Genomic DNA, 27,487 nt, shown 5'->3' on the forward strand with positions numbered 1-27,487 from the left:
CTGTATATCTGTCCAACAGCGTGACATTTACCTTTCGTGTGGAAATGACAGTCCACATCTGTAGCATGTTTTCTTTTTCTGTGGAGACATCGCCTTGGGGCCCTCGTCCTTGTACTTTTGCTTACTTCTCATGCTCATGACTGATGCATTTCGGGCTTTTCCAGCCTCCATGTCAGTCGCTCTATGATCAGCACGCTCTTCAGCACAAGCAGACTTGAGGACTTGTTCTGAGCTCAGAGTTTTCTTCAGCATTCATCGTCTAAGGGAATCTGACAGACATCCATTGATTACTCTAAGGCAGGTATCTTCCTCATCTTTAAATTCATTGAATTTACAGTGCTTCACCAGAACATCCAGTCTCTCAACAGACTCATCAGTGGTTTCACCTGGTCTCAGACGTTCTTGACTGAATATGTATCTTTCATAATCTACATTTGGCATTGGATTAAACTTGACATTCAAGGCTGTTTTGATTTGATAGTACGTCACTTTACCTTCTGGTGGTATCTTCTTCATGTCTTCTTTCACTCCTTCACCAGCCATGTCCCTCATTCTATAACCTTTTTATCATCTTTTTCATCTATTGCATCTATGAAATCTTCAAAAGTCCCTATTCACACAGACCATCTATTGCCAAAATTGTGTTTTTTGCCAGTATCAAATGCAGATGGCGGTTTTAGGAATGCAGCAGCTGTATAAACATTTGTGGACAGTAGTGGTCTCTCAGGCACTTTGTGTGGAACTTGATCAGGCAGAGCTTCTGTAGCACCTTGTGACGTGCTGGCTTCGGAGTCAATCTTAATGATTTTTAGAGCTAGGTTCTCGGCCTGGCTCTCCATCGGAGCTCTTCACTTGATGGCAGTCTAGGGTTTCTCTGCCCCTATGTGGCAGCTTTGGTGATGGGCCATTTCGTTCAGGGACTACTCTGCTAGCACAACCCCAACCCTCTTTCGGGGGCCGCTCCACAGCAAACAGTGCTATGACTACTCTCTTTAGCTGCTTAGGTAAGTAGACAAATCTTGTATACTACTAGTCCATGAAAGCAGATAACGTTATTATATTTTGTCAGCTTGGTACTTCAATTACGCTTTCTTTATTTTTGAGCGTTTTATAAAGGCGGGGGCTGCACTGATACTCCAGTGGTTACAGCGTTGATTCTGCACTTCAACTGCGTCACACATGGCACGCACAAGCAGTATGCACCATGGCAAGCTCTCTGGAAGAGCGCTCTCAATATACGGGATTCATATCCCTTAACTTGTCACCATTTGTAGCGTCCTACCACCCAGGTACTTGCCAATAACCATGCCACACACGGACAGTAGTTTTACATGTTTTTATTCCGCTGCATGTAAGTCAGAACTCCAGCCTGCCTTCAACTCATCCCTCCATCACTTACATCACAGGACTATATGTACAGTGGGAACCAAAATAGTTTGTGTTCTTTTATTTACAAAACACTACAGCTGCCATAGCCAATTGTAGCCGAATATCATCTCCAAGCAGCCCCTAGTTATGCAAACATTTTAACACGTAGGTGAGGAATAGACTTTGCCACTGATTCTTTATTTTTTGGAAAGCCATCCTGTCCACATCACAGGAAGACACCTTTCCTTTCCTCAGCCTACATAGGGCAAAGTCAGTATTAACCAGTCAAGATCAGTTGTTTTTTTAAATAAAAATAAGGCTCTGTTTCTATACAATAAAAAAAGCTTAAACTTGGGAATGCCATTTCCCAACAGTCCCTTCCATCATCAACCGCTCTCAATTACTTGTAGTCATTTAGTGACTCAATGGGCTTATATTCCATGGCAACATTCATCGTCACAAAGGTTTGTCACCTCAGTTGATTTCATTTGGCTCACCAAAACCGCTGACCTCTCTCTACTTGATTATGGAGTAGTTAACAGACTTGGTTTGTGGGATTTACCACCTCAACCCCACTTCTCGTGTAGTAGAGTCACATACACACACAATTGGCCCTATGCCCTTCAGGGATTTGAAGGAGAACTCCTCTGTAGGAGATTCAGATGTGAGCTTCTCTGGGTTTACATATGCCATCATGTCTTGGTGATATAATTGACTTTCCTTTTTTAAACTATTTTTTTGGGCTGGGATAGCCCACAGCATTCATTGGAACTGAACCGAGGCATCATGTCCGAGAATGCAGTGATAAATGTAGGACTGGACTGGAAATTGGGTGTTCTCACTATTGTAAGTCCCGTAGACACAATTTTTCTCTGTCCTTTCTGGTCATTCAGGTGCAGTTTTGTACAGTTTTATTAGCAGGTATGATAGCAATAACCAGTTGACTATTCAAAGAGAGTGAAATTTGATGTCTGCGATACATTTGAAGTTGGTGTATGTGTACTGTTTTTTGAGAGTGCGATTCCTTCAAAGTGGCATTAGGAATGGTAAGAGGCTAATGTATGATTTGAAAGGTGATGACTTCTTTCAAGTGAGAAACAGTTGATGGGTATAGAGAGCACTATAGCTTGTTCACCTGTGGTAGAGAGCAACATAGAAATGGTGCCACTGGGACTATGTGAAAGGTGAGGATCAAATTTAGCAGCAATGTTGACTACATTATGATAAAAGGAAATAACCTTATGTAGTGTCAAACAGCAAAGTGTTTGCCAGTATTACACCATGGTCTTGTCATTTTTGTGTTTCACCTACCAGACAGCTTTTAGCTGGTAGTTGGCAAAAGCCTCAAGTGGACCATAGATTTAAGAAATGTGATTTTTATTTGGAGTGGATGACTGCCCACCTCAAGCAATAATCACGACCATTGTCAGGGAGACCCCTCAAAGACACTATGTTATCCTGTGTTCAACCCTTTGGTAGCTATGGCACAGACCACATCAGGTTAACATAGGAGAATGTATTTATGCAGTACCAAAGCAGAAATAAAGTCAAAATGCAAAACTATAAAAAATGTCAAACTGAATTTTGTAATATATTTAACAAAATGACTCCAGAATGACAAAGGAGCAATCAGGGGAGTCAGAGATATGACTTATTAAAGTTGTAAGTAGAAATAGCACCAAAAAGCACTAAGTGCCAATGATAATTGATGGTTGCAATAGGCTGGGACCTAGGCACAATTTGAGGCTAACTACGATAGAGATGCTGGTCAGATACACCAACCAGGTTTATTCTGGTCAAAGATTTTAGCTTCTGAGTTAGTCTGTTATGTCCCAATCTGCCACAGGAGACCATTTTAAAGCCCTCCAGGACATCAGAAGAGGCATTTAGAGGATCAGTATCAGGCAGATGCTAACAGCTATGTCCAATCCAGGTCCATTTGCTAATGGTCAGCTGGGTGATTCCAGGAAAAGGCACCTTGAAGCTTTTGTGTCCCTATAGCTTGAACAGGAGGTCCGCCTTATGACCTTTGGATTCCACTTCTATGTTCTGGGTACTAGAGGGAGCAGTTCCATCTTATCTCAGGTCATAGACAGCAGGTCCAGTCCTCTTCTTATCTTGGTCCAGGTAGTGTTCTGAAATGGATGCCTGGAGGTGCCACATTTATACCTGGAATTTGCTGGGTTCAGATGACTACTGGGAACGCCCTACCAAATGGGGTAAAAGTTGTTGGGCCAACCCTACCCACTTTGGGCCTTTTTATTATGGGTAATGTCTTTGGCCACACTAAACTTGGGCCTTGAGGGCTGGGGTGTGTATGGGGACGGTACTATAACCATCCTAGTGTTCTCTCACATCTAGCACTAAAATCTAGTTTGAGGCAGCCACTGTACCCACATTTAACACAGAGACAGAAGTCTGGTAGGAAAAAAGCGGAGTCCTTAACCCCTTCCCCGCTCATGACGGAACCACTCCGTCATGAGCCACGGTTGCCGTTTGCTCATGACGGAGCGGTTCCGTCATGCCGTGACCGTTGGCGCCCGTTCCGCCCACGCGGCGCTGTTTCCACGCCTGTGCGGGGGGACAATGCAACTGGGCGAAGTCATGACGGAACCACTCCGTCATGAGCACAGCTCAACCGTGGCTCATGACGGAGTGGCTCCGTCATGAGCACAGCGCCACCGCGCTGCCCCCCCACACCCCCCAGCGCTGCGGCGGAATTCCCGCCGCAGCGAAGGGGTTAAGCCACCAGACTGTGGATCAACAAGAACTATCTTGGCATCATGTTCTCTCCCCTTTCAAGTGTACCCCAAGTGTTGTATCCAAATTCAGTAGATCTGTCAAGCAGGATCTGACATTGAAGCAGAATTTGATACTGTAATGATAAAAGAGATGTCCACAGCCTGCACTCTACTAATTCATTGGGGTTCAGAGGAGCCCTATCTACGCAGTCAGTCCAGCCTTTTGTTTATTCCTGGAAAGTATTTCACACATATTCAAGGCTAATTAATAGCTGGGGGAAGTTGGAGAGCCAGTGCACATTAGCCTCCAGGAACTTTAGGCAGGAAAAAGATAACTTTCTAAAAGTACATTTTCTTAATGTTTGTTAAAAATCAAATTTCACAATTGAATTGGATTTTTTAATAACTATTTTAAAAAGTTGTTTCGTTAATTTTCTAGCCGATCGAGAGGTGTGGAATTTAATAAAATATCTACTTGTCCATGGGGCAGGTTGCTTCATAAATCTACTTGTCCTGTAACAAGATCCACTTGTCCATTTGGCGCCATGTAGTGCTGTGACAAATTATGGCAGCAATCTCATTGTATAAGAGCTTTGATATAGCCTCTCTAATTATGCCAGGGCTCATACCATAGTAGTGTTTGAATACTTGCAATCCCCTTATGTTGCCACGTTCCTGCTGATCTACATACTGGGGCTGAAGGTAGTTGTAGCAATAGTTCCAGGGTGAATGCCCTTTTGAGTCTGTTCAAATCTACTAACTTGCATGTTTTCATGGTTCTCAATGACTCTTCTCTAATCTTTTCCCATGGTGAGAAATGTTTGTAATTTACTCCTCCTGACAATGGCAGGCGTAAACCTTCTTCCAGAGTTGGGAAAAAAGAGGTTGGAGGGAAAGTGAACTTGCAAACACTCAGATTTTCACATTGAGCAAATCTACACATGCATATTTGTTCATGTTAAAATGCAGTTCATAAATATTTTTTCGGAGTACTGTTTCTTATCCGCCTTCTGTAAATTCTTGGGAATTCACAAAAGCCGTATACCTGCACTTAATGGAAGGACATATACCATGGGTGCTCTTTTGAGACTTTCTTTAATAATTGGGCCCCTAATTTGGTCTGATGTTGACCATGACCTTTTGCGTTAATTAAAATCCCGTCTCTCTCTCTCTCTCTCTGTATCGGCTAACTTCACTTTGAGTGACAGCATTCTGCTCTTTTACAAGAAGCATATTGTCACACAAAGTAGTTTTGTTCAGTGCCAGTAACTACTGTGGCAGAGTGTACTTTTTGACACCAAATACAAATTTTGCTTTTGCCAATGTTTATTATAATGGTGAGGGCCTGACGGCTCCCACGCCAATAAGGTTTTACAAAAACCATGCCAAAACAATTCACACATTGACAAAACTAAAAAGCTAATCACCAATTTCAGACCTACTGGCTTTGCCAATGCTTGTTTATTTTTGTTTCCTTTAATCTTTTTTAAACTAGTTAAGCTGATTTTCCATAATGAATATGTTTGGGAAATACTAGCATGCATCAACACATGTTACTAAATGATGCTGCAAAAAAATGGTACCTAAAACTTTACAGTATAGCAAAATGTTTTTTTTCTTGCTTTCATTTTTCTAAGGACATTTTATTTTGAAAGCAAAGAATCATCAATCTTGCTTTCAAGCTTCTTCAAATATTTGCATCAAATCAGAGAGTGTTCAGTGAGCATTATACATAGCATCATACTGCTATGCTTTGAAAACGTGTGCACACATTTTTATACTGGAACCACTCTCAGTAGTGCAGTCAGAGCCTACAACGTTTCCTTGGAGCACTCACCCTAATAATAAAGGCTTTTAGTTAATGAACCATACATACAAGTTTGAAAAGCATTAGCATAGGGACACAATTTTTACCTTAACTGCAGACAGCGCCCTTCCCTGATCCATAATGTGGTACTACAAACTGGCAGCCAAAGGGTTTGTGCTGCAGGGGGTTGGGTCTACTTGTCCCAAGGACAAAATACACATGTAAACTTGTTGCCCTTGACCCCAAACAATATGTCCTGGGTGTCGGGCTATAGGAATTCCACATCCCTGCTGATCTCATTCCAGAGATACTGTATAAGTACTTTAATCTCTAATCTGTTTTATACATAGGAAAGCTAGCCAGGCCTGCCTCAGTGAAAATAGCTTTTGGGTGCTAGTCATTATAACAACCTGTTAACATTAAATTTCTATTATTCCTGCTTTTAAATACCATGCACCCTGCCTTGTGGGCTACAAGGCTTACATAGGGGTGACTTATTAATATCTAAAATGAAGGTTTTGACCTGTTAAGTTTATTTTGACAGGTCCAATTAAATTTTTACAGTGCTACTCTCAGGCTACAATTGTAGGCCTAAGGCCATGTTTGCTCTGCTAACTGGCACAATAAGTTCTGAGGTCCACTGCTGACATTTAACTAACAGGCCCTGGGTACACCTGTACCATTTACTAGGGTCTTATAGATATGTTAAATGTGACAATTAGTGTACTTCCAATTCAACCATGTTGAAAAAGAGCGCTGACCGACTTTAGGAAGAGACTCAAGACTTGGCTTTTCGCATTAGCCCAGCAACCCAGCGCCTGGATACCCTCACGGTTGATAAGCCACGCTTTACAAGTACTGATTGATTGATTTAATGCTGGTTAGTAGGAGTAAAGTGCACAGACTTCTACATCCAGCAAAAACAGGGCAAACATCTGCTAGTACACCCTGCAAAGATGGCCATTTCCTACAATACCAAAAGCATATAGGTGGCTTAATTTAGAGCCCAGCCCACCCATTGCTTACCATTGGTTCCCTTTTCAGCACTCTCATTTGCTTGTTTTTTATTTGATGGCGTTCCTTCCCCTTCTTTTGTTTGTCCCTCCTTGGCGCATCCTGTTTATTGGCTGATTTATATCCTTCCGCTGCTTACATTTAGGGAACTACTTTTTTCTTTTTATTTAGGCACCTCCAGCAGACTGCATGTGTTTTCCAGATCTGTACCTTGAATGCTGCTTATTCCCTCATATACTTGTCCCTGTGCTCTATGTTGATCCCCATTTCCACACTTGTTCTCTTTCACTTGTGATGATTTTCTTGTTGCATACTGGTACCACCACCCCGTGCACACTAGTGCGTTTTTTTTTTGTTGCTCCGCAGCATTGGCAAAGTCACTAGGTGACCAAGGCAAGACCTACTGGCTTTGCCAATATTTGTTACACATTAACACTGTGTGGGCAAAGGTTTCACCTCATTATGTCAGTTTAACACCCAAAGCATGAATTCCCCACTGAAAGGTGACCGATTAACTTTTGGAAATGACCTTATACTTTATGGCAACACCCGCAGCAGTGTTTTTGTAACTTTTGATCTATATGAGCTTGAAGTATTTTTTGTTAATAACGGCAAATTATGCATCAGTTAAGGGATTATATGTATAGCAAATACATAAATACGTAGGAAACTCCACTGTCGCAGAATCGCATAATTCCAGCAGCCCTGCACATAATCAGGTTTAGATGCTGGCATGATTAGTTGACTCTTTCGTCCTTCTCAGAGTGGCAGTAATACTATTTAGTTGGGATTTGCTGCAGCTGTTGTTTACTGTTTAACTAAGCCTTATCACTGTGGTCTACTGTAATACATATTATTTTTATTAACCACCATGATTTTACGTAAACTGTAATAATGTCGCAGCAGTGAATGATTTGGTTCGAGATTACGATTGCAATTTACGTTGTATAAAAAAGTCCGACAGGTCTTTCCTCTTTAAAAAAAAAAAGTGTTTTATTGTTCATGACACGTTTTTGTGTGCGTTTAGCTGATCTCGCCGCAAATATGATTTAAGCCATAATAGTTGTATTACAAACCCTAGTCCCCTTTTATACGCGTGTCCACATCATTCCTTCTTCATGCGGCTAGGCGATAGTGGCATGGTTTATCTACACACATCGGTGACTCCTCATTTTATCTTGAGGCGCCCGCGCATTTTACGGGTGTAGGGCGTCTAGGTGCTTTAGGCGCTATCCTCAGCCCCCTTCTGGCGCCCCACCCCTAGCCTGCACTGCTGTACCGGACTTGGGCCGCCCAGAGGCGGGTGCGCCTGACAGGATGAGAGCTGACCTGCGGAACTCTTCCTTTCTCTCCTCAGATGCTCCTTCCTGGCCGCCGTACCCGCCCGAAGCCCATGAATCATGCCGTCCAACAAGTCTGTATCCGAGGCTCCCATCGTGCAGTTCACGAACTGCTCAATTCTGAAGGACCACCAGCTGCACAGGTGAGCGCGGGGGCGTCCGCCTTGGGACCAGCGGCGGGCGCGTGTGGCACGGGGACCGTGGTGGGGTCAAAGTTCAACTTCTTTGCAGGTGAAGGCCCGCGTTGCCTCTCGCAACGGAATCTAGGGCTGGGCTTCTGAAACATGTACACATTGGTTCGGACAGCTGGGCACCAAGGAAATGGAGGCTTGGCCTAAGGAACAAGCATTTGTAAATGCAATAGTTTTCGCCTTTATATTTAATATAATGAGCAGTTTTTTGTTGTAAGGTGTAGCTTGGTGAGCAGTTGTGCAATATAAGTTACTGAAACACCGTTAAAGTGTTATGACATTTATTCAGAAAGGCAATACATTGCGCTGTTACTGGTGTTACTATAAAACGAGGAGATTAGGTAAAGGGCGGAGGACAAAAAAATAAAATCATACACTCGACAAGTATGCTTGAAATGTGTGCAATCTTGGTGCAGGTCCCAGAGATGATCTATTCACTCTGTAAATCTGTATTGGTGTTTTCTCTTTCATTTTAGTCTTGCTAGTTACAGCCTATGCCCTTTACCACTGTCCCCCACGTATATTGGCACCCTTGCCCCCATGCCCAAAGGGTGCCGCACTTTGAAGACCACTGGCAACAACCTGACCCTTTATAAGTAGAGCTTAAATCACAGGCGAACAAAAACAAGTCATGTGTCTTTCTTCACATTACACTTGTAATTTGCAGTGTTATAAAGGTCCACCTAAAGCAGAAGGAGCTATATAACCAGCATTGGCATAGCCAATAGGTCTCGCTTTTGGGACCTTATAAATGTGGTTGAATAGCAGATTTCACGTTGCGGCATACTTCCCAAAACAAAGCCATAACTTACCTTCAATGAGCCAGACACAGGAAGGGAAGCCGCGACCGCCTCCTGACAGGAGACTGCTTTGGCAATCAGAATAAAACAAACTTAGAGCACCTAATGCATGCGGTTTAGAGACTAAACACTTTCAGGGAACACATAGGTACAGCACATTTGTGCTCAAACAGCAAAAGTTGAATCTTTGATGTAGATAAGGGAAACTCCATTTTTGAAAATGTAAAACTGATTTCAGGGGTGAGGGGGAGGAGGGCAACCTTTCAGAGGGGCACCAATCTTCGGGGGGTGAAGAGCTATACATCCCATAAATATATGCGAGTCGGAGCAGGTGTTGGGGGGCGGAGGGGTCATTTTGCCTTACACCACTGACTGTTTCAATGTAGGATACTTCAACTCGTCCCAAGCAAGGTGCTGACAGTTAAGACTTGGTTTTAGGCTTGTTTTATAACAACACGTGCTGATCTGACTTTATCGTTACAGCCAGAGAAACTGTTCCACTGCAAAATTACGTTCGCGCAGGGATTGGTATTTAAAGCTATATTTAGAAATTGGAATCCGTCTGGGCCATTTGTTAACTATTGCCTCTGACATCTGCTGCGATCTTTGGGTCAGGAGTTGAAATCCAAGCTAGGCCAATCCTGACTTGCATTGTTGCGACATTGGTGTATTGAGTTGTGATGTCGGTAATTTGAGTCGCTTTCAACAAGGTCACAATAGTATTTGCTAGTTACAGCGCTTAGGGCGGCATGGTTTTGAAAAAGAGTGCTATGTTAAAAAAAAAACGTAGTACCATACTAGAGACGCTCCAGCGTAATGAAGCCATCACACTAGAGAAAATTAAAACTCTTCTAGATGCATGGTCACCTAGATTATAACATGGTGGGGAAGGATTGAGGCCTTCAAGATGATGATCTCCCCACTAGTGAACTACCTAATCACTATGCTACCCCTAATACTATTAGAGGAATTCCACCATAAACTAGACATCTTACTCTCGAAATTTTTATGGAAAGGGAAAAAAGCAAGAATTAGTATGAAAAAACTTAGACTAGATAAATCACTGGGAGGGGTCAATCTGGCTGACTTTAAGCTCTATCAGACGGCATTTTTGGCAAAACAAGGCTCTTGCTGGTGCCACCGGCCGAATACACCCCTGTTTGGCTAGACATTGAGAAATCAATTCTTATGAATCTTGCACCAGCGGCCCTCTTGACCACAAACCTGAATATGATCACCTGCTCAAAATCCCTCTTGAAGAACATAAAGTCCGCCCTACTAAAGATTGACAAACATTTAGACATTAGCCTTAAGCAATCTAACCTTGAATCTCTCTGGAACAATCATAAAATACTCTATAAGTGGAAAACCTTATATAATGAATCATGGGTTCATAAAGGGATCTATTTCCCTCATCAACTCTCTAACAGGGCCTACCCTCTCTCCTTCAAAGAATTACAGTCCAAATACAACCTACATTTGCTAGAATTCTAAAACTTCTTATAAATAAAATCAGCAGTGACCTAAGCAAAACTTTCAGCATTACCCCCTTCCCTCCCGAGTTACCTATCAAAATTACACAAGCTAGGTCACCAGGTTTCCTGGATCTATAAATTAATACGCCCACAACATTCTACCTTCAATAAGAAACTCACATCCTTCTGGGAATCACATGATTCTTTTACGATCTCGGAATTGGAATGGACCGAAACTTGGAAATCAACCATGAGATATAAGATCATCCCAGTATTATCACAGACGAAGTTCTGGTTGCTACATAGGGCCTTCTGGACACCAGCCAGACTCTACTTACACAAAATCATGGATGACTCCACCTGCTGGAATTGCAAAGACAAAACAGGGGACCTAGAACACTTATTAATTCAATGCGAATGCGTGATACCCTTCTGGGACAAGATCTTCGAATTCATATATATACTCTTCTCATATTCTCCTAGTCGGGATCTCCCGACACTAGTATTCAGTTTCCTCAAAGCGGGGTCACTCAATGAAAATGATCGGGCGCTCCTAGACCTACTACTAACAGCTGCAGTCAAGATTATTCTTAGCAACTGGAAAGACACGCAAAGCTTCCTTTAAGTGCTGGCTAAACTGGGTCACTAACCTAAGAGGGGCTGACAATATAACTCTCCAGAACTCACCGTGGAGGTCTTCCACCAGACACATGTGGGACACTCTCGACCTCTACTTTACCTCACACAAGCCGCCATGAATCTCAGCATATATAGTACTATCCCTCTACAAGATCTCTTATACTAGTGTTCCTATGCCTGTGATCTTCTGTCACTGAATGAGAAATATTCCTATGGTCTGTACTTTCTGCTAAGTTCTCCCTGATGTTCTCTAAATACCGCTCATGAGAGCGATGACGGATATAGCCGCACAAGGAGCGCTACACTGATACTACATGTGTTTAATCTGCAAAGTACCAGCATACCATTTTGTCTACTAGTGACTTCTACTGGCCATGTAATCATTGCTTTATTTCCAATGTTTACTTTTGTATGTCTATGTCTATTCTGTTAGGTCCCCCATGTATTGTACGTATGGTTTTTATTTGGAAACAATCAATAAAAAACTTTTTGAAATAAAAAAAAACGTAGTATAATGAGTACAGGAGTTCGGGTAGCCGAAACTGAATCTAAACACGAAACATAAACAGTAAAAACCATCCCACAAACCATTAAGCAGCCAAGCCCAAAGTTATCCCAAAAAACAATACAAACACACAAACTTCTGAGACCAGACCTAGTGGCGCTGCCTGATTGTCCCATAAGCCAGTGTGACCCTATACACGGGATTGCAGGAGCAGCTTTGAGGACTAGACAGATCTGTGGGTAAATAGACCGCATCCTTTGGAATGATCACAGGGAGGCTTAATTAATAATGAAATCAGCGTTGCAGGGTGTGGTCCATTCTTCAACAAAATAATAATAATTCCAGGACTTCAAGAGGATGTTTACAGGGGATTAAATAGTTAATCCTCTCAGCAACAAATATATGCAAAAGCGGGTGGCCCCCAGATTGCAAGCGAAAGCACGGCACGTTGTGTGTAGATAGTAACCTGACCCACGAGGAATGCAGCTGCCACCCTGCGGGCCGCTGCTCGCTCCCGCAGGCAAAACCCCGTGGGAGTGAACATTACAAAAGAGGTGGGACATGCACCTGCCTTTAGCCATTTGCATGCTTTCATTATTGAAAGACACACGCAAAAGCCAATCCAATGTGTGGGAGGAGTCAGACCCACACAGAGTAGACAGAAGGAGCCTCGCAGAGCAGCGCATGCTGCTCTGCGAGGCTCCTTCTGTCTACTCTGCAAGCAAGTTTGTACATTTGGTTACAATAATATGCTTAACAGAGAACCAAACAGGCAAGCCGCTGTTGCCACACAATAGTTTTACAAGAGAAGCTCTGTTTGTATAACTTAAATAAGACTGTCTCTGATTAACGGTGAGGGCAAATTAGATTTTTGGCCTCTTCCAATCCCAGAGCTCCTTAATGCAGCACCGGGTTGCAGATTACCTCCATTTTATGCGATCGACGCTTCAGATGAAGACTGATTGTTATCAGAAGCGGCACCAAAATTGTATGTATACGTTGCAGAATTTTATGGATGATTTAGATGAGGTGAGGAATAAGCACTAAAAATGAAGCACAACTGTCCAGATTGAAGAGATGTGGGTGCATATATCTGCAAGTAGCGTTTAAGGGGCATGCCATCCTCCTGAAGACAGAGCAATGTAACACAATATTTCCCCAGCTCTGTCTGAGAGTGGGGAAGCAGAGAGGGTTGGGGATAAGAGCTTAAGCGATAGGCTCACAGGCATTTCTGAAGCAGTTTAGTGAAGCCATGCGCACACAGTGCCAGGTGATACCTGCCCTCCTTGCAGCATCACCAGTGGAGCATGTAATGTGGCCTCTCCCCTCTGGAAGCCAGCATCGCTATCTCTCATACCCGTTGGGTGTAAAACTGCAAGGCATCTTCTGCTGGTGAAATAAAAATACCAAGGTAGAGACTATAAGGGAGGCCGGAGGAGGGTGGGAGGAGAACAGGAGGGATCACCAGCGACAGTGAGGGGGTGGGCGTGGAAAGCAAAATGCAGTAGGGGAGAGAGACTGCAGAGTCTAAGAGTATACAAGAAAGAACGCAATGCTACGCCTATGAAAATACGTGTTCTGCCCCACCACTTGACGCAGTGAATGGCCAAAAGATCAGCACACGTTAAAGGAAAGTGAAAGTAACAAGAAAAGCACGTTTTTGTAAAAAAAAATCCTTGTTAATAGACACCTTCAAACATTTTATGTGAAAGCGGAGGGAGGCTGATTCTATGGAGGCTGATTCTATGGAGAGTGGTGGTGGGGTGGAGCGTGACACCAGCCAGTCAGTGGGAGGAGGGTGGGAGGGTGTTAGTGTTCTCAAAAACGTTTTCAATTGGAAGGGTGCACATTTTCTACCTGTGCAGGTGTGATAGACAAGACAGCCTTCTTGATTTCAGTGGGAAGCATAATTAGTGGTATAAGTCCAAAGCTCTTTCATAGGAAGCCCGAAGGAAAGTTTGGAGAGAGAAACATTTAGGATACCAGCGAAATCTACACATGAGCAGAAACCTTTTTCACACAATCTGGGTGGGTCTGTCTTAGGCAAATGAAAGAGACATGCCCACTCTCCCTTCGAACAAGCTTCTTTTTCTATGCATCATAAATAAGGAAATACAAAATGCCTACTGTGGGGAGCTCTCAAGCAGGAACACGGTCTTCACTTTATTTCATGATAAATTCACAGTCTACATTCTACTGTAGGAAATCTGAGCGCCGCAAATAAAAAACAAGCAAAGACAGCCATAGCAAGAATGGCAGTCACAAGGGGAGGGGCTGTGACGTGAGCTGGAGAAACACTGGCTTCACTGTGTTTTATGATAAATACACAGTCTGAAATCTTCTGTAGGAAATCCGCGTGCTGAAAATAAAATTAGACCTTTTGGACCCTGTGCCACTGCACCTTCTGCACCATCCAAATCACGACCCTAGTGCCTGCAAGGCAAAAGCACTTGTGACTGTTTGTTCAGTAGTAATGTTGCAGGGATTCTGCTCATGTACAGAACTATGCACAGGAAACCAGGACCTCAGTGAATTGTGGTGTTCCAAAAACTCACCTCAGTACCCAGAACCCCTTACCGACCAGCATCAGTGTCTCATTCGTTCTCCGTATCATCCCGAAGCTACCAATGATTAGACAACCCAGCACAAGCGACTTAGAGTACTCTCAGGAATGGTGGGAATCAGAAACACCTTTTCATTATTATTCTCATATCAGTCCACAACAAGAGTAATCAGAGACACGGTAAAGTTTAAAATGTTTATTTTAACTAAGTGCCCTAAGGTGCAGTACTTTGGCTAACGTAAGCAGACAAATGATTAAAAACAAAACCATCAGCATTGTTACAATACCATAGAAAATGAAGGGAGAAATCATATTACAAAATGATAGTGGAATACAACCACCCTCCCTTCACTAGTAAGCTAGTTTTATGAAACTAATAGAAGGTCTCTAGGCTTGAATGGGGAACCGCATACCGTAAATATCAGCTTAGGTGAATCACATCACAGGATCAGCTCTGCTCTGTGTCTGGAAAAGGTTGTTCTCCAAGTGCCTGAATCATGCATGCGAATACAATATTAAAGGCACCTGAGTTTCAGATAGTTGCAGCTGTGTGCGTGTTATGGCTAGAGTGTGGGACGATCAACCTGAATTCAAAAGCATACATTGTTATTTGACCTTGACAGCTTCTGCACACAGTGTTCAGACTATGGTTGCAGTGTACATCTAGGGATGTGAACAACAGACCATTCTCATGTGAAGAAAAAGCAAGCAAACAGTTTTTCTTGTAATAACAGCTACCTGCAGTGCCATGTGCAAAAGCAGCAAAGGGGCAAGATGGCGTTTTACAGCTAAGGCGCTTATGCTAACATAGCAGTGTGTGTACATGGAACTCCGTCTCCACTACACCCTCCCTTGATCGGACCACAAACAAAATATGGAACAAAGTAGGAACGCAGAGTTCAAGTTCGATTGAGACAGAACCAAGTTCAGGTATTGCCAATCCATATAATTGGTAGTGACAGTTCGAAAACTTGTTCGAAAAAGCAAACAAATTAAAAGATCTCGCAGAGGCGTGACAGTGCCTAACGTGGAGTAAAAATGAAAAATTCAAAAATCTGGGTTTGGACCTGCGGAAGAAGGACAACTTCCAAGTTAATCCATCAACGTGTAGGCACAATAAGTAGCAACTGCCTCCAAGAGGAAGTCATTATAATGTTCCGTAAAAGATTCAGCCATCCAGTCAAGTAAAGTAAATGAACATACATGGTCTTCGATAACCGGAGCCACTAGCACAATCAGAGGACAACTTGCGTGTTCTTCAAGATAACTTCTCGCCAAGAAGTCATATGCTGCCGCATATATATCCCAATTCCCTAGGACTCCATGTGCCTCTCCACAGGCCATAATCCCGATGCCAGAACAGTCCAACTCATGAGCCACCAAGGGACTCATTAGTCGATCATAATCCGGGGCAGGAGACACCGTGTTCGAGATGCACAAATCCAGCGCCCATTCGAATGGACAATCCAGGCAATGGAAAACAGGTTGCACACAAGTAAAGTAAGAGAACCGGAAGGATAATTCATAGGTTACGCTTAAAGTGGCCAGTGGTAGTGTTCCATAGTATTCAAGCATCCGGTTGCGCAGTTGAAGCAGCCGGGGCGGGTTGTCGTGTGATACAGATCGTGCATCCATTATGGAGCAAACAAACCAACAGGAGCACACCAGCAGTCAGGGCGAGAATCAATAGTAGCCCGCCGAAGACGCTGGAAAAAATAGAATGATAAAATGCCGGTATCACACCAAATATTGTTTGGAAGGGGGTCACGAGGCCGAAGCCCACAACTTTGAAAAAATGCACCAAGCCAGTTGTTGACGAGGCATTGAATATAGTATTAATCAGAGCACTGAAATGAAGGGGAAGATCCGTATTTAAAAGCGCATGCACCTCGGTGCGGGTGTTTGCCACGTGAAGGACGAATGTTTTACGGGAGGAAGTCAGAGCGACTTCTTTTTGAGACAATAGAGCCCTTATTCTGCTCATCTTGTTGAACTCTGCTTTCAAGGTTGGGATGTAAGGCCAGATGGATACATCCAGTCTCCCATGCGAGGGCAGGAAAAGGACATTTTTACAGCAGACTACGCATTGTGAGACAGTTGCAATGTACGGAATTCCCACTAGCATCCCACAGCATGCCTCATTATTTAAAAGTAAATAGCTACCGTTAGCTAACAATGTAAAAGTGGGTGTAATTGCTGGCACAGGATTTCCCTTCAGAATGCAAGCTAAATTCGGTGCCTGAACATTGCAGGTGCAATGCAATTGGATGTGCCTGCAGACTACTGAGTGATCAGGTGTGGAAGTGCATTCTTCTCCTTTTAAATAAACTTCTCTACCCTCTCTCATGCACCTGTATGTAAATGGGAGTGACCAAACTTCATGCAGGAAAGCAGTACCCAATGGTTCATATCTGCCTAGGGCATAATGTTTCATACATGAACTGAACTTAAACAATGGAAACGGCAAGGTGATTAAACCATGGATAAGCCACACAGCTGAGTTTGATTCGGCCACAGAGAAAGGTAAAGGTTCCAACTTTTCAATATGCAATAATGAGTATGTTGCATCTTTCATGGACATAAACTGTTGTTTTGCAGTCAGATTAAACGGCAGAAATAAAGATGATGTATTCATGTAGTCCCAGGGAACTTTCCCAGCCTTCAATGTTTGCAAAGTCCATGAAAACTGCATTATAGAACGCAATTGATTTTGACCATGGTATAAAACAGACATATCATCCTGTACAATATCCACAACAGATGAAACAATATTATCTAATGTGTAAATTCTGGAAGAAAGGGTGTTAATGCTATTATCGATGACAGCTAGCACTTTTTCCAAATTTGCTTGATCAATAGCTCTTAATCTGGAAGCAGCTTCAATTTGAGATAATTTCCAAACTTCATTATAAACAGCATACACCCATCTTTTGGACCTGCCACCCACAGGACCCTTAACAAAATCATTCAAATCTATTTTGTCATTCAATTTTGATAAAATAAGTTTAACAGATGCCAAGGTGGAATGTTGCAGCCAGTTTTGACATAACTTCCCGACAGAATAGGTAGTAACAGAATGGGAAGATTCAAATCAGGGGTCCATTCTAACCTGTGTATAGCCAGGATATAGACCCAGAAAACGATGTTGACAGGAGTCTGAGCTCTTCTGCCATATCAACCACCCTTCAGGGTCTAGGTTGGAAGTGTAGAAGGATGTATTAGTAATGAATGACTGCAACGCATCAAAGGACAGATCTGTGTGATTATTCCATTGTGGATAAGCGCCCAGATCAGGAATAGAGGGGGAATTCATCTTTTAAGAAGTAGCCAATCCAAAGCAGGTGGTTTGAAAAATGGTAGAATTCAAAAACAAAATGTGGTTTGGGATAAGGCAAGCACGATGCAGAGCTTCTGTACCTTGTACCTGCCACGCTTTTGAACCCCAAACAGATTTAAGATCAATGGTATCTTTCCACAGCTCATAGCCCCCCATAGCCAATTCATCCATAAAGGACTTGGAATACAATAATTTAGTGTGGGTCAGCCTAACTTTGGAAGCTGACTCAGCAGCCACTTTAAAATAAAAGGCTTCAGATTCAGATACACTGAAACCAGTAAACTAAGTAAATTTGTTCACTAGAGTTTTGGAGCTGCCTTTAATGGGCACGGGGCAATGTTCCCATTGCGTATAACTGACAACATTTCTAAATGTATTCGCTTTATGCATGAAATTATTGCCATAGTGTTGGTAGCAAAACAACTCCCCATAATTAGCTGTGTCTAAATACAGATCTGCAAAACACGCAAGATGATGGCCGAAATGTTGCACATTGGCAAAACATTCACCCCCAGTCACAGATCTGGATTTAATCCATTGTTATTTTGCTCACCACGCCACCCTAGTTCAGACATGGCCATATGCAAATCAGTCTTGATCCTGTGCCTCATGGGAACAGTCCAGCCCAAACTGCCAAGCCATGTCTTCCCTGGACCGGAATCAAGCATCCTAGGACCGGTTTCGGGGTTTCACCCCTCTTCAGCCAGGATAGCTTGACTCCAGTTCGGGCTGGACTGTTCCCATGAGGCACAGGGTCAAGACTGATTTGCATATGGCTGGGTTCAAACTGGAATGGGATGGTGAGCAAAAAAACGATGGATTTAGGCCCAGATCTCTGTACTGGGGTGAATGTATGACATTGTTCTGCATTCTGTCCATCAACTGTTGTTTTTGCATTTGTCACCCCGAGTGGGACGGGTATGCTCAGACGTGAGTCCCGTGCTCTCCATGCCACTGGAATCAAGCTATCCTGGCTGAAGAGGGGTGAAACACCGAAACCGGTCCTAGGATGCTTGGTTCCAGTCCAGGGAGGACCTGGCTTGGCAGTTCGGGCTGGAAAGTTCCCATGAGGCACAGGGTCAAACTGGCCATCAACTGTTGTTTTTGCAAATACAGATCTTCAGCATCAAAAGCAGCATAATATTTGAAATCAGAAAAAAGAGCCTCTATGGCCTGGAGATCCCAAGCATCAGAGCGGATGTTTTGTTTAACAACATCCCCCATAGAAACATGAAGTACATTGGGGACATTAATCACCTCTGTGGGACCATAAATGTGAAATTTAACAACATCCCATACAATCCCATCCAACACAGGCCAGGCAGTAATATTCACAAAAGTCTGGTCCCTCTTCATGATGTGTGATGAGGAGTGGGGTGCCAAAATTCCATCAATTAAGCTAATTGTAGATCTTTCGGTGAGATAGTGTCCATTTACTAGACGGAAAAAAACGACCACAAATCCAATGGACATAAACAAAAAAATAATTATGAGCACCAGCCAAATGTAAGTCCAAGGGGGAATTCAAAAATGTCTTTTAAACCAAGGAGCAAAAATAGAAATTTTCTATGGGGCATTGGAAGTCATAGAGGTAGTGTCAAATGAAAAACGAGACTGGTCAACTGCACTTGAATGTAAACCAGGCAATGACACATCTGTGGGATAAGTATACTCAGTATCTACAATTGAACCACCAGCCGGTGGAGGAACTAAAGGATTAGTAACTGTATGCATCTCGATGGCAATGTCAGGCCTGTTGGTAGCTGCTGGAGCCAAAATCGAATTTCTCAGCATTGCTGGACAAGAGACCGCTGGAGTCATACTAAGAAGAATCGGCCACTCGCTGTAGTTTGACATTGTCAATGGAGATGTACCTGTTATCCTTGCGACCAGGAAGTGGAGGTAAAATGACTGTTCTTGTACCCTGAACGCCAAGCACTGGAGCACGATAAGAGGGGCCAAACTCCTTCTTGTTCTCCACCTTCTCACGGACCAGGTCACCAACTCGAGGTAGCCAGCCAACTACCGGAATCTGAAGCGCAGCATCAGTTGTGGAGGGCAAGTGTTCCTTTGCAAGACTTTATCTGGTCTCTTGTAGATTCTGTAATACAGCACAGTGATCACCTACGTCAAAGGGTGAAGCTGACGCCGCCATGTCTAGACCATCAAGGTCTGGGACAAACATCTTTATGCCAAAGAGCATTTCGTATGGGGTCTGTTCACCCAGAGACCTTCTAGGGAGATTATTTAGTGCACGTTGAACGCTATACAAATGGACCAACCAGTTCCTGCCAATACCTAAAACCCTAGCTGTCAGGGATTGCTTTAAGTCACGGTTCATTCGCTCCAGGCCGGTATGGACACGAAAATTTTACTTGGAACCCCAAAGATCTCATAGCTTCTTTGTACGCCTTAGAGGCGAACGCTGGACCTTGGTCAGAATGAAGGGTACCACATGTGAAAATTTCCACAGAGACACGCAAATCCCTGATGACAGTTGAGCATCAGCACTCCGTTGTGGCCAGACCCAAAGAAAACGTGTGCACGAATCCACTGCATCTAAGATGTACTCATACGCAGTATCAGAGGAGAAAGTACTGCAGTGATCTAAATAAACGCACCCAATTGGTTTATTAGATATGTACAACTGTGTTTGAGGTGGGCGCGCAGCAGTTGATGGTTTTATATGCTGGCAGATGTCACAATTAAGAACATAAGCACAAGTCTGTTTATACAATCCGTGCCACGAGTAACTTTGTTGTGAGAGAGTAACAGTCGCCGAAACGCCGGCATGGGCAGAAGCCATACCTTCGTGAGCTGCTGTTATCAAGGAAAGTCTGCAGTCCGCGTTGGGAATCAATCTGTCACCAACGTCGTTAATTCTCACATAGGGAACTTTATCAGGACTTAAATGATAAGAGTATTTAGAAGGGAAACCTCTAGGGTAATCACTTCCCTTCTCTGTTGTAGCAATAGCTGCCAAGATGTCATCATCAATCTTACTTTTGGATCTTGTAACTGCTGCTACTAGATATGTTGCCAGTGCTGTTTTCGCTGCCTCGTCAGCTAAGCTGTTTCCGACAGCGTGGACACCTACTCGCTGGTGCCCAAGAGTATGAATTACATTCATGAGAGGCAGACGCTGTTTAAGTTCTGCGACTCGAACCCAAAGCATTTTATGCTTGATTGTGCTACCTTTGGAATCACGATACTCATTTTGAGACCAAAAGAATAAATTGTATGTTGAAAGACTGAACACAGTAAAAAGAGACACTCACTCTAAGAATAGTAACTCGAGGATCAGCAAACTCCTGTGCAAGCACCAGAGCACAAAGCTCTGCTAACTGGGCGGTACAATCACCCAATGACTGCGTGTGCACGACATCAGATTTGAATTCACCATTCACGAAAGTACCAGCCACTATTGCACAGGCTGCTGAATAAGCATGCTTAGATTCCGTCGCTGGTTGCGCCGAACCGTCTGTGTAAATGACACAATGGTAATCCTCAAGCGGGTGCAAGGACAGAGGAGCTGGATGAGCAAATTCATACTGCAAGTACTCCTGAGTCTGTAATGAGGCATCAAAGATGTAAGTGACATCCAGCGATGTCAAAGAAGTGGCCCATAGTATCCAACGTGGATGCAAAGCTTTAGAATTAGGTACACTGGCTTTTGTTACTGCCTCTAAGGCAGGTTACGTTGTGACAACCAACATGCGTTTCCCTTGCGACAGCGCTCTCTCCTTCAGAATCGCCATCTGTACTGCAGTCAAAACTTTTTCGACAGTGGAAAAGCGCATTTCAGCCGATGTGTACAAGTGCGATTTTTAAGCAATAGGGACTGTGTCGCCCTCATTGAACATTAAGTACGTGAAACCTACTGCGCCAGGCACAATTCTTATTACCAGGTTAGTGTGGTTATCACGCGTCAGTAAGTATTTCGAAGCAAGAAGATCAGCCTGCAAAGATTGCAAGATAGCTGAATGTTCTGGCAGCCAGCTCGATTTGGAAAAAGTAGGTTGTACCAAGGCATAGAGCGGCAAGATATGCTGGGCATAATCGGGAATGTAAGTACGCCCAAAATTTAAAAAACCCAGCAAAGATTGTAGTTTCTTCAGTGTTGTCGGAGCACGCAAACATGCACACTTCTCCAAGAAGTGAGGGGCTAATCCTCCACCTTCGTTGTTGAGTTCATAGCCCAAAAACAACACTGTATACTCTGCAATGTGTGACTTTGCAAAGTTGAATTTGTAACCGAAGTCCGCAAACATGACAATGATGCGGTCAACACAACACTGATGCGGCCATAATTCGTCGTCTGTGAGATAGATATCATCAACATATGAGTACGCATCAGGGTCAATGCTCTCTAACAGAGTGACTACACGTGCATCAAAGACACCTGGACTGTTTTTATAGCCCATGGCTAATCTTTTAAACTGTTTTTGTTTGCCGCCCAAAGTAAAGGCCGTCCATTGACTACTAATCGAGGACAGATTATGGCTATAAAAGCCATTGGAGATGTCAAGTGTGGTCTTAATCCTTTTTCTCAGGAGACTATCAACGAGGGCAGAACTGTGGATATTCTGTTTGGCACAGGTCCGACAATGAGAATTCAAATGCCGGTAATCCAAGACTAGGCGGTACGACCCATCAGGTTTAGTTACAGTGAATAGAGGATTATTCATGGGTGACACACATGTTTCAATAACACCTTGATATTCCAATTGTTCAAGGATTTCTGCGATGTGAGATCTAGCTTTGCGGCGCATGGGATATTGGAGTTGCGGCTGGGGCATAGACCGTAATGGAATTTCATGACTTGGCGACAACTTGTTCCACCCAACCTAAGTACGGTACAACGCCGGGGTAACTACCTGAGCCCACTCTTCCGCAAAGTTCTGAGCCTGATCCTTCGGCACAGTGTGCGCAAAAGATGGCAGGATTACCTCCTCCCCTCTAGGAGTGGTCAAAACTAAAGTCAGGGGTCAGTCTGCCTATGCTAACAAAATGTCATATGTAGAGGTCAGATTTTCCCAAAAAATCCCTTTTATGGTACGTTGTATGTCACCTTCATTTAAAAGAACTATGTCATATAGTCTGTCAGGGGGAGCCACTCTAGTATCAGCAGTTTCTACAGTAATGAATGTGTAAGTTGCTGTTGCCTTCAGATATGGACGCAGTGCTTGCCGCACTACTGTAACCTCCGCTGCGCTGTCTAGCAGCGTTCGTGCCCATGTCAGGTTCTGAAGCTGCGTTCTCACTATCTGTGGCATACCTCGCTGTTAGTGCAGCAACTTTCTTCTTTTGAAACGGGGGTCGTTGGCGTGCATATGTGTCCTACTTGCCTTTACCGTCAGTCTGGCAGGGCTGCTCACGTCCTTGTTGGGAACCCTGACCCTTGCCACATTTTCCTCCACCGGACTGTGAGACCGATGTTTCCTGTGAAGAACGAGGAGAACTTTGTTCAGGAACCTAATCCTAGTGCGATTGCGCAAATCATATGTGCGTTCGGTAGTCGCTTGAACCGGCGACGCGGGACGAGACCCCTGTTTTTGTTGCTGCTTCCCCTGTTTTTTAGCTTTCCAATTTTTTTTAGTAAAAGCCAGATGGCAGGGCCGGACTGGGAACCAAAACCGGCCCTGGCAAAGTGCTCGGCAGGCCTCCACCCCTCGGGTGGTGGTGGTGGGGGGGTGCCGCCGAGCTCTTTGCCAGGGCCGGTTTCAGCCGATTTCGTTACAGGGCCTGTAACAAAAACGGCCCCCTGGGGCCCAAAACCGGCCCCCACCCATGCGGCGCACCGGGGGATTGCCCGGTGCCCGCTACGGCCAGTCCGGCCCTGCCGGATGGTCATCTTTAGAAGACGTCCCTGTCTTAGTTTGCGGTTGCATAGTTGTTGTCTGAATAAAAGGCTTAATCCCTAAACTATTGCGGCCAATGGTTTTATAAGCCTCCGCAATAATCTTAGGTAACTGCCGGGGTTTATCGATGTTGTCGATGAGGCGCAGCGCATTTGACACTTGAAAGTTAAACGCATGTCCCTTGATGTTAGCAAGGATGAGCGTGGCAACTACATTGAACACGCCGACAAGCCTCATCCCTAACTCAACCGCTGCCTCCGGACCGTGTTGATCCTGAACACGCTTGATCACGGAGGGCAGTACAGCCATAGACGGGGTGCCGAAGCACTTCGAGTAGACTGCTGCAAACACTTTACCCCAATTATCACAATCAGCTACCTCTGGGACCAAGTCTTTTTGCAAACTAATGGCAAGAATCCTGTGTTTTTCCACAGGAGTAGAATTTGGAAAAACTGCTTCAAGCTGGTCAAATTTCTCAGCAAGCCAATAAGGCATATCGTCCTTATTTTGGGGGCGCTTGCCCATTACCGAATTAACCATGACGGGACCAGCTGGTTGTGCCGCAACCCCAGGTGTCCCCACCTGGACATTGCGTGACACGTATTGCACCAAAGCCCGATGCACTGTAATCAGGGTGGTATGGAGTTGACGTAACTCATCCACCGTGGCTTGCAAATAACGTGGATGTGGTGTAAACCCGGCCAAGACTGGCCAAGTGGCCCCTGTAATGGACAAGGGACCCAAACGAACCGGTGTAACCGTGTGGGGGAGGGCACCATTGAACCAAATACGATGCTGCCAAGCACAAATTGGAATTTCCTGCGTCCTATATGGCGTGTAATTAGCCGGGACTGCCGTAGGAGTGTATGAGTGAAACGTATTATCATCCGCATTCACCGCCGGCAAAGTAACCCAAGAGTAAAACAGCTCATAGGGATGCGATGCATTGGCACGCACTACAAAGATAACAGACATCCCATCGTCAAGCACCCCGAACTGCGTCAAATGACGCCAGAGAGGTGCGCGACTATGCGCTGCAATAGCGACTTCAGCCATAAGGACACAGAGAAGAAAAACAATCTATATCAACAGTAGCACAAAAAGGGTATAACATAAAACAAAACCTTTTTAACTGTCAAGCTTGAGAGAACCTACATATGAACTAAGTAGGTAGGTTTAAACCATCACTCCCGTTAACCGAAACAAGAGTGAGGGCATTGTGGACTAATATAAGCACTACTAAGGCGTCTCAATCATAAGACCAAACGTTAAGTGCGCCATGTTGGAGGGATTCTGCTCATGCACAGAACTATGAGCAGGAAACCAGGACCTCAGTGAATTGTGGGGTACCAAAAACTCACCTCAGTACCCAGAACCCCTATCCCGACTAGTATCAGTGTCTCATTCGTTCTCCGTATCATCCCGAAGCTACCAATGATTAGACAACCCAGCACAAGCGACTTAGAGTACTCTCAGGAATGGTGGGAATCAGAAACACCTTTTCATTATTATTCTCATATCAGTCCACAACAAGAGTAATCAGAGACATGGTAAAGTTTAAAATGTTTATTTTTAACTACGTGCCCTAAGGTGCAGTACTTTGGTTAACATAAGCAGACAAATGATTAAAAACAAAACCATCAGCATTGATCCAATACCATAGAAAATGAAGGGAGAAATCATATTACAAAATGATAGTGGAATACAACCACCCTCCCTTCACTAGTAAGCTAGTTTTATGAAACTAATAGAAGGTCTCTAGGCTTGATTGGGGAACCCCATACTGTAAATATCAGCTTAGGTGAATCACATCACAGGATCAGCTCTACTCTGTGTCTGGAAAAGGTTACTCTGTGTCTGGAAAAGGTTGTTCTCCAAGTGCCTGAATCATGCATGCAAATGCAATATTAAAGGCACCCGAGTTTCATATAGTTACAGCTGTGTGCGTGTTATGGCTAGAGCGTGGGCCGATCAACCTGAATTCAAAAGCATACATTGTTATTTGACCTTGACGGCTTCTGCACACAGTGTTCAGACTAAGGTTGCGGTGTACGTCTAGGGATGTGAACAACAGACCGTTCTCATGTGAAGAAGAAGCAATCAAGCAGTTTTACTTGTAATAACAGCTACCTGCAGTGTCGTGTGCAAAAGCAGGAAAGGGCCAAGATGGCGTTTTACAGCTAAGGCGCTTATGCTAACATAACAATGTGTGTACATGGAACTCCGTCTCCACTACAGTAAAAGATAGCAAAAATCAGTGTTCAGTGGGTTTCCTAAACCTTTTGGCCCCTGTGCCACTGCATCTACTGCACCATTCAAATCGCATTCAAGGTAACTGGACTTGTGACTGTTTGCTTAACAGTAATCGGGGCCGGACTGGCCGTAGCATGCACTGGGCATTTCCCTGATGGGCTGCCAGGGTGGGGGCCGGCTTTGGGCCTCTGGGGGGTTGTATTTGTTACTGGGGATCGGCAATATCACCCCCTGTAACAAAATTGGTCGAGCAGTTTGCCAGGCCCTGGCAGTAACCTATAGCAATAGCCAGTATTCAGTGGGTTTCCTGCAGCTTTTGGCCCCTGTGCCACTGCACCTGCTGCAACATCCAGGTCATGGCCCTAGTGCCTGCAAAGTAACTGCACTTGTGGCTGCTTGTTAAGTAGTAAAATATATCAATAATCAAGATGGTTCTTGTCACAAGAGTGCAAGTCAGGGACTGATCTGGTGCCGAGTGCCGTTACATTGGCGTTTATGATATAAAATGTGATTTTTTTGGTGTCAAGGGAGTGGTAACAATGGGTTTCTGAGCAACCATAGGAGGCTGACAGCAGAAAATGAAAGAAAAATCACGCATTCTACAGAAATATACACATGTGCTTCAGGGTCGTGCTTTAATGCTGACCAAATCAATAAATTTGCCTGCATTATACTAAAACATAAACATGCTTGAATATTTTAACAATGCATGTACTCTCAAAGCAGTATAACGCATGTGCTTAAATATGTAAAGCATGGACGCAGGCATGCACGTGTGAGCCTGCAGATGTGCTCATTCGTAATGAAAGCACGACCCGATGACAAAGTCAGCAGCAGTACACAGCTGCTCTTCCCAAAGATCCGCTGACAGTGAGGGCTAGTCAAGCAAGCAGCACATATGTCACAAAATGTCATCTGTAGCTTGTGCACACAGTGAGAAACCTCAAAAACGAAACATAAATGAGTCTTAAAAATCAGTGGGAGGAGCGAGCGTGCCAGGCAAGGAGTAACACTCTCTCAGCATCGTTGTCAAAATCACCACATGGGAATACGGAAATAAAACTGCTATGCAATATCAATGCAGTTACAGGTCCTTGATGGTTAGAGGGTTTTTGGACCAAAAGGGTGTGCACATTACGCTCAACATGTGACCCCAAAGAGCTCTGTGATACCGCAAGACGTACAGAAAATGGCAAGACAAAGAGTAGGACAGAGGGTGTGGCGAAATGGCCAGAACTTCTGACGTTGGAGCTGAAGAGCCATGTTCGAGTCTCGGCGTTGGCTCAACATCCTGTGATCCTGCGCCTACAAAAACTAGGTTAGCTTGTATTATAACGGGATTAAAGTACATTTAGGGGCTCTATTACACTGTTTAGGCTTACTGGATGTTTCACCTTTGCATGTTGCTGAAGTGGCATACCAAATATGTCTCATCTTGCACTGAACGCGCACTACTGGTGGGGCGGGCGGGGGAATGGGATGTGGCTCAAAATGATCATCGCAATTAGAGGACCCATTCTGGGAAATAAGGAAATGTCACAGAGCAGTGAGTGGGAGGGGGGGGGGGGGGCGTTGAAGTGCAGAATGGGTAGC

At 44.1% G+C, this 27,487-nt stretch overlaps 1 protein-coding gene across 2 annotated transcripts in view; it reads left to right on the top strand.

Annotated features, from left to right (window-relative positions):
• Nucleotides 1-27,487, top strand: part of AMDHD2 (amidohydrolase domain containing 2) — a 300,831-nt gene that overhangs the window by 42,927 nt on the left and 230,417 nt on the right. For both annotated transcript variants that reach the window (XM_085632173.1, XM_085632174.1), the window contains exon 2: nucleotides 8,288-8,413. In XM_085632173.1, coding sequence (XP_085488299.1) covers nucleotides 8,331-8,413 — 83 coding nt within the window. In that variant the 5' untranslated portion in view covers nucleotides 8,288-8,330. The remainder of the gene's footprint in view (nucleotides 1-8,287; nucleotides 8,414-27,487) is intronic.

Source organism: Triturus cristatus, chromosome 10, assembly GCF_964204655.1.
Source record: "Triturus cristatus chromosome 10, aTriCri1.1, whole genome shotgun sequence".
Classification (NCBI taxonomy): domain Eukaryota; kingdom Metazoa; phylum Chordata; class Amphibia; order Caudata; family Salamandridae; genus Triturus; species Triturus cristatus.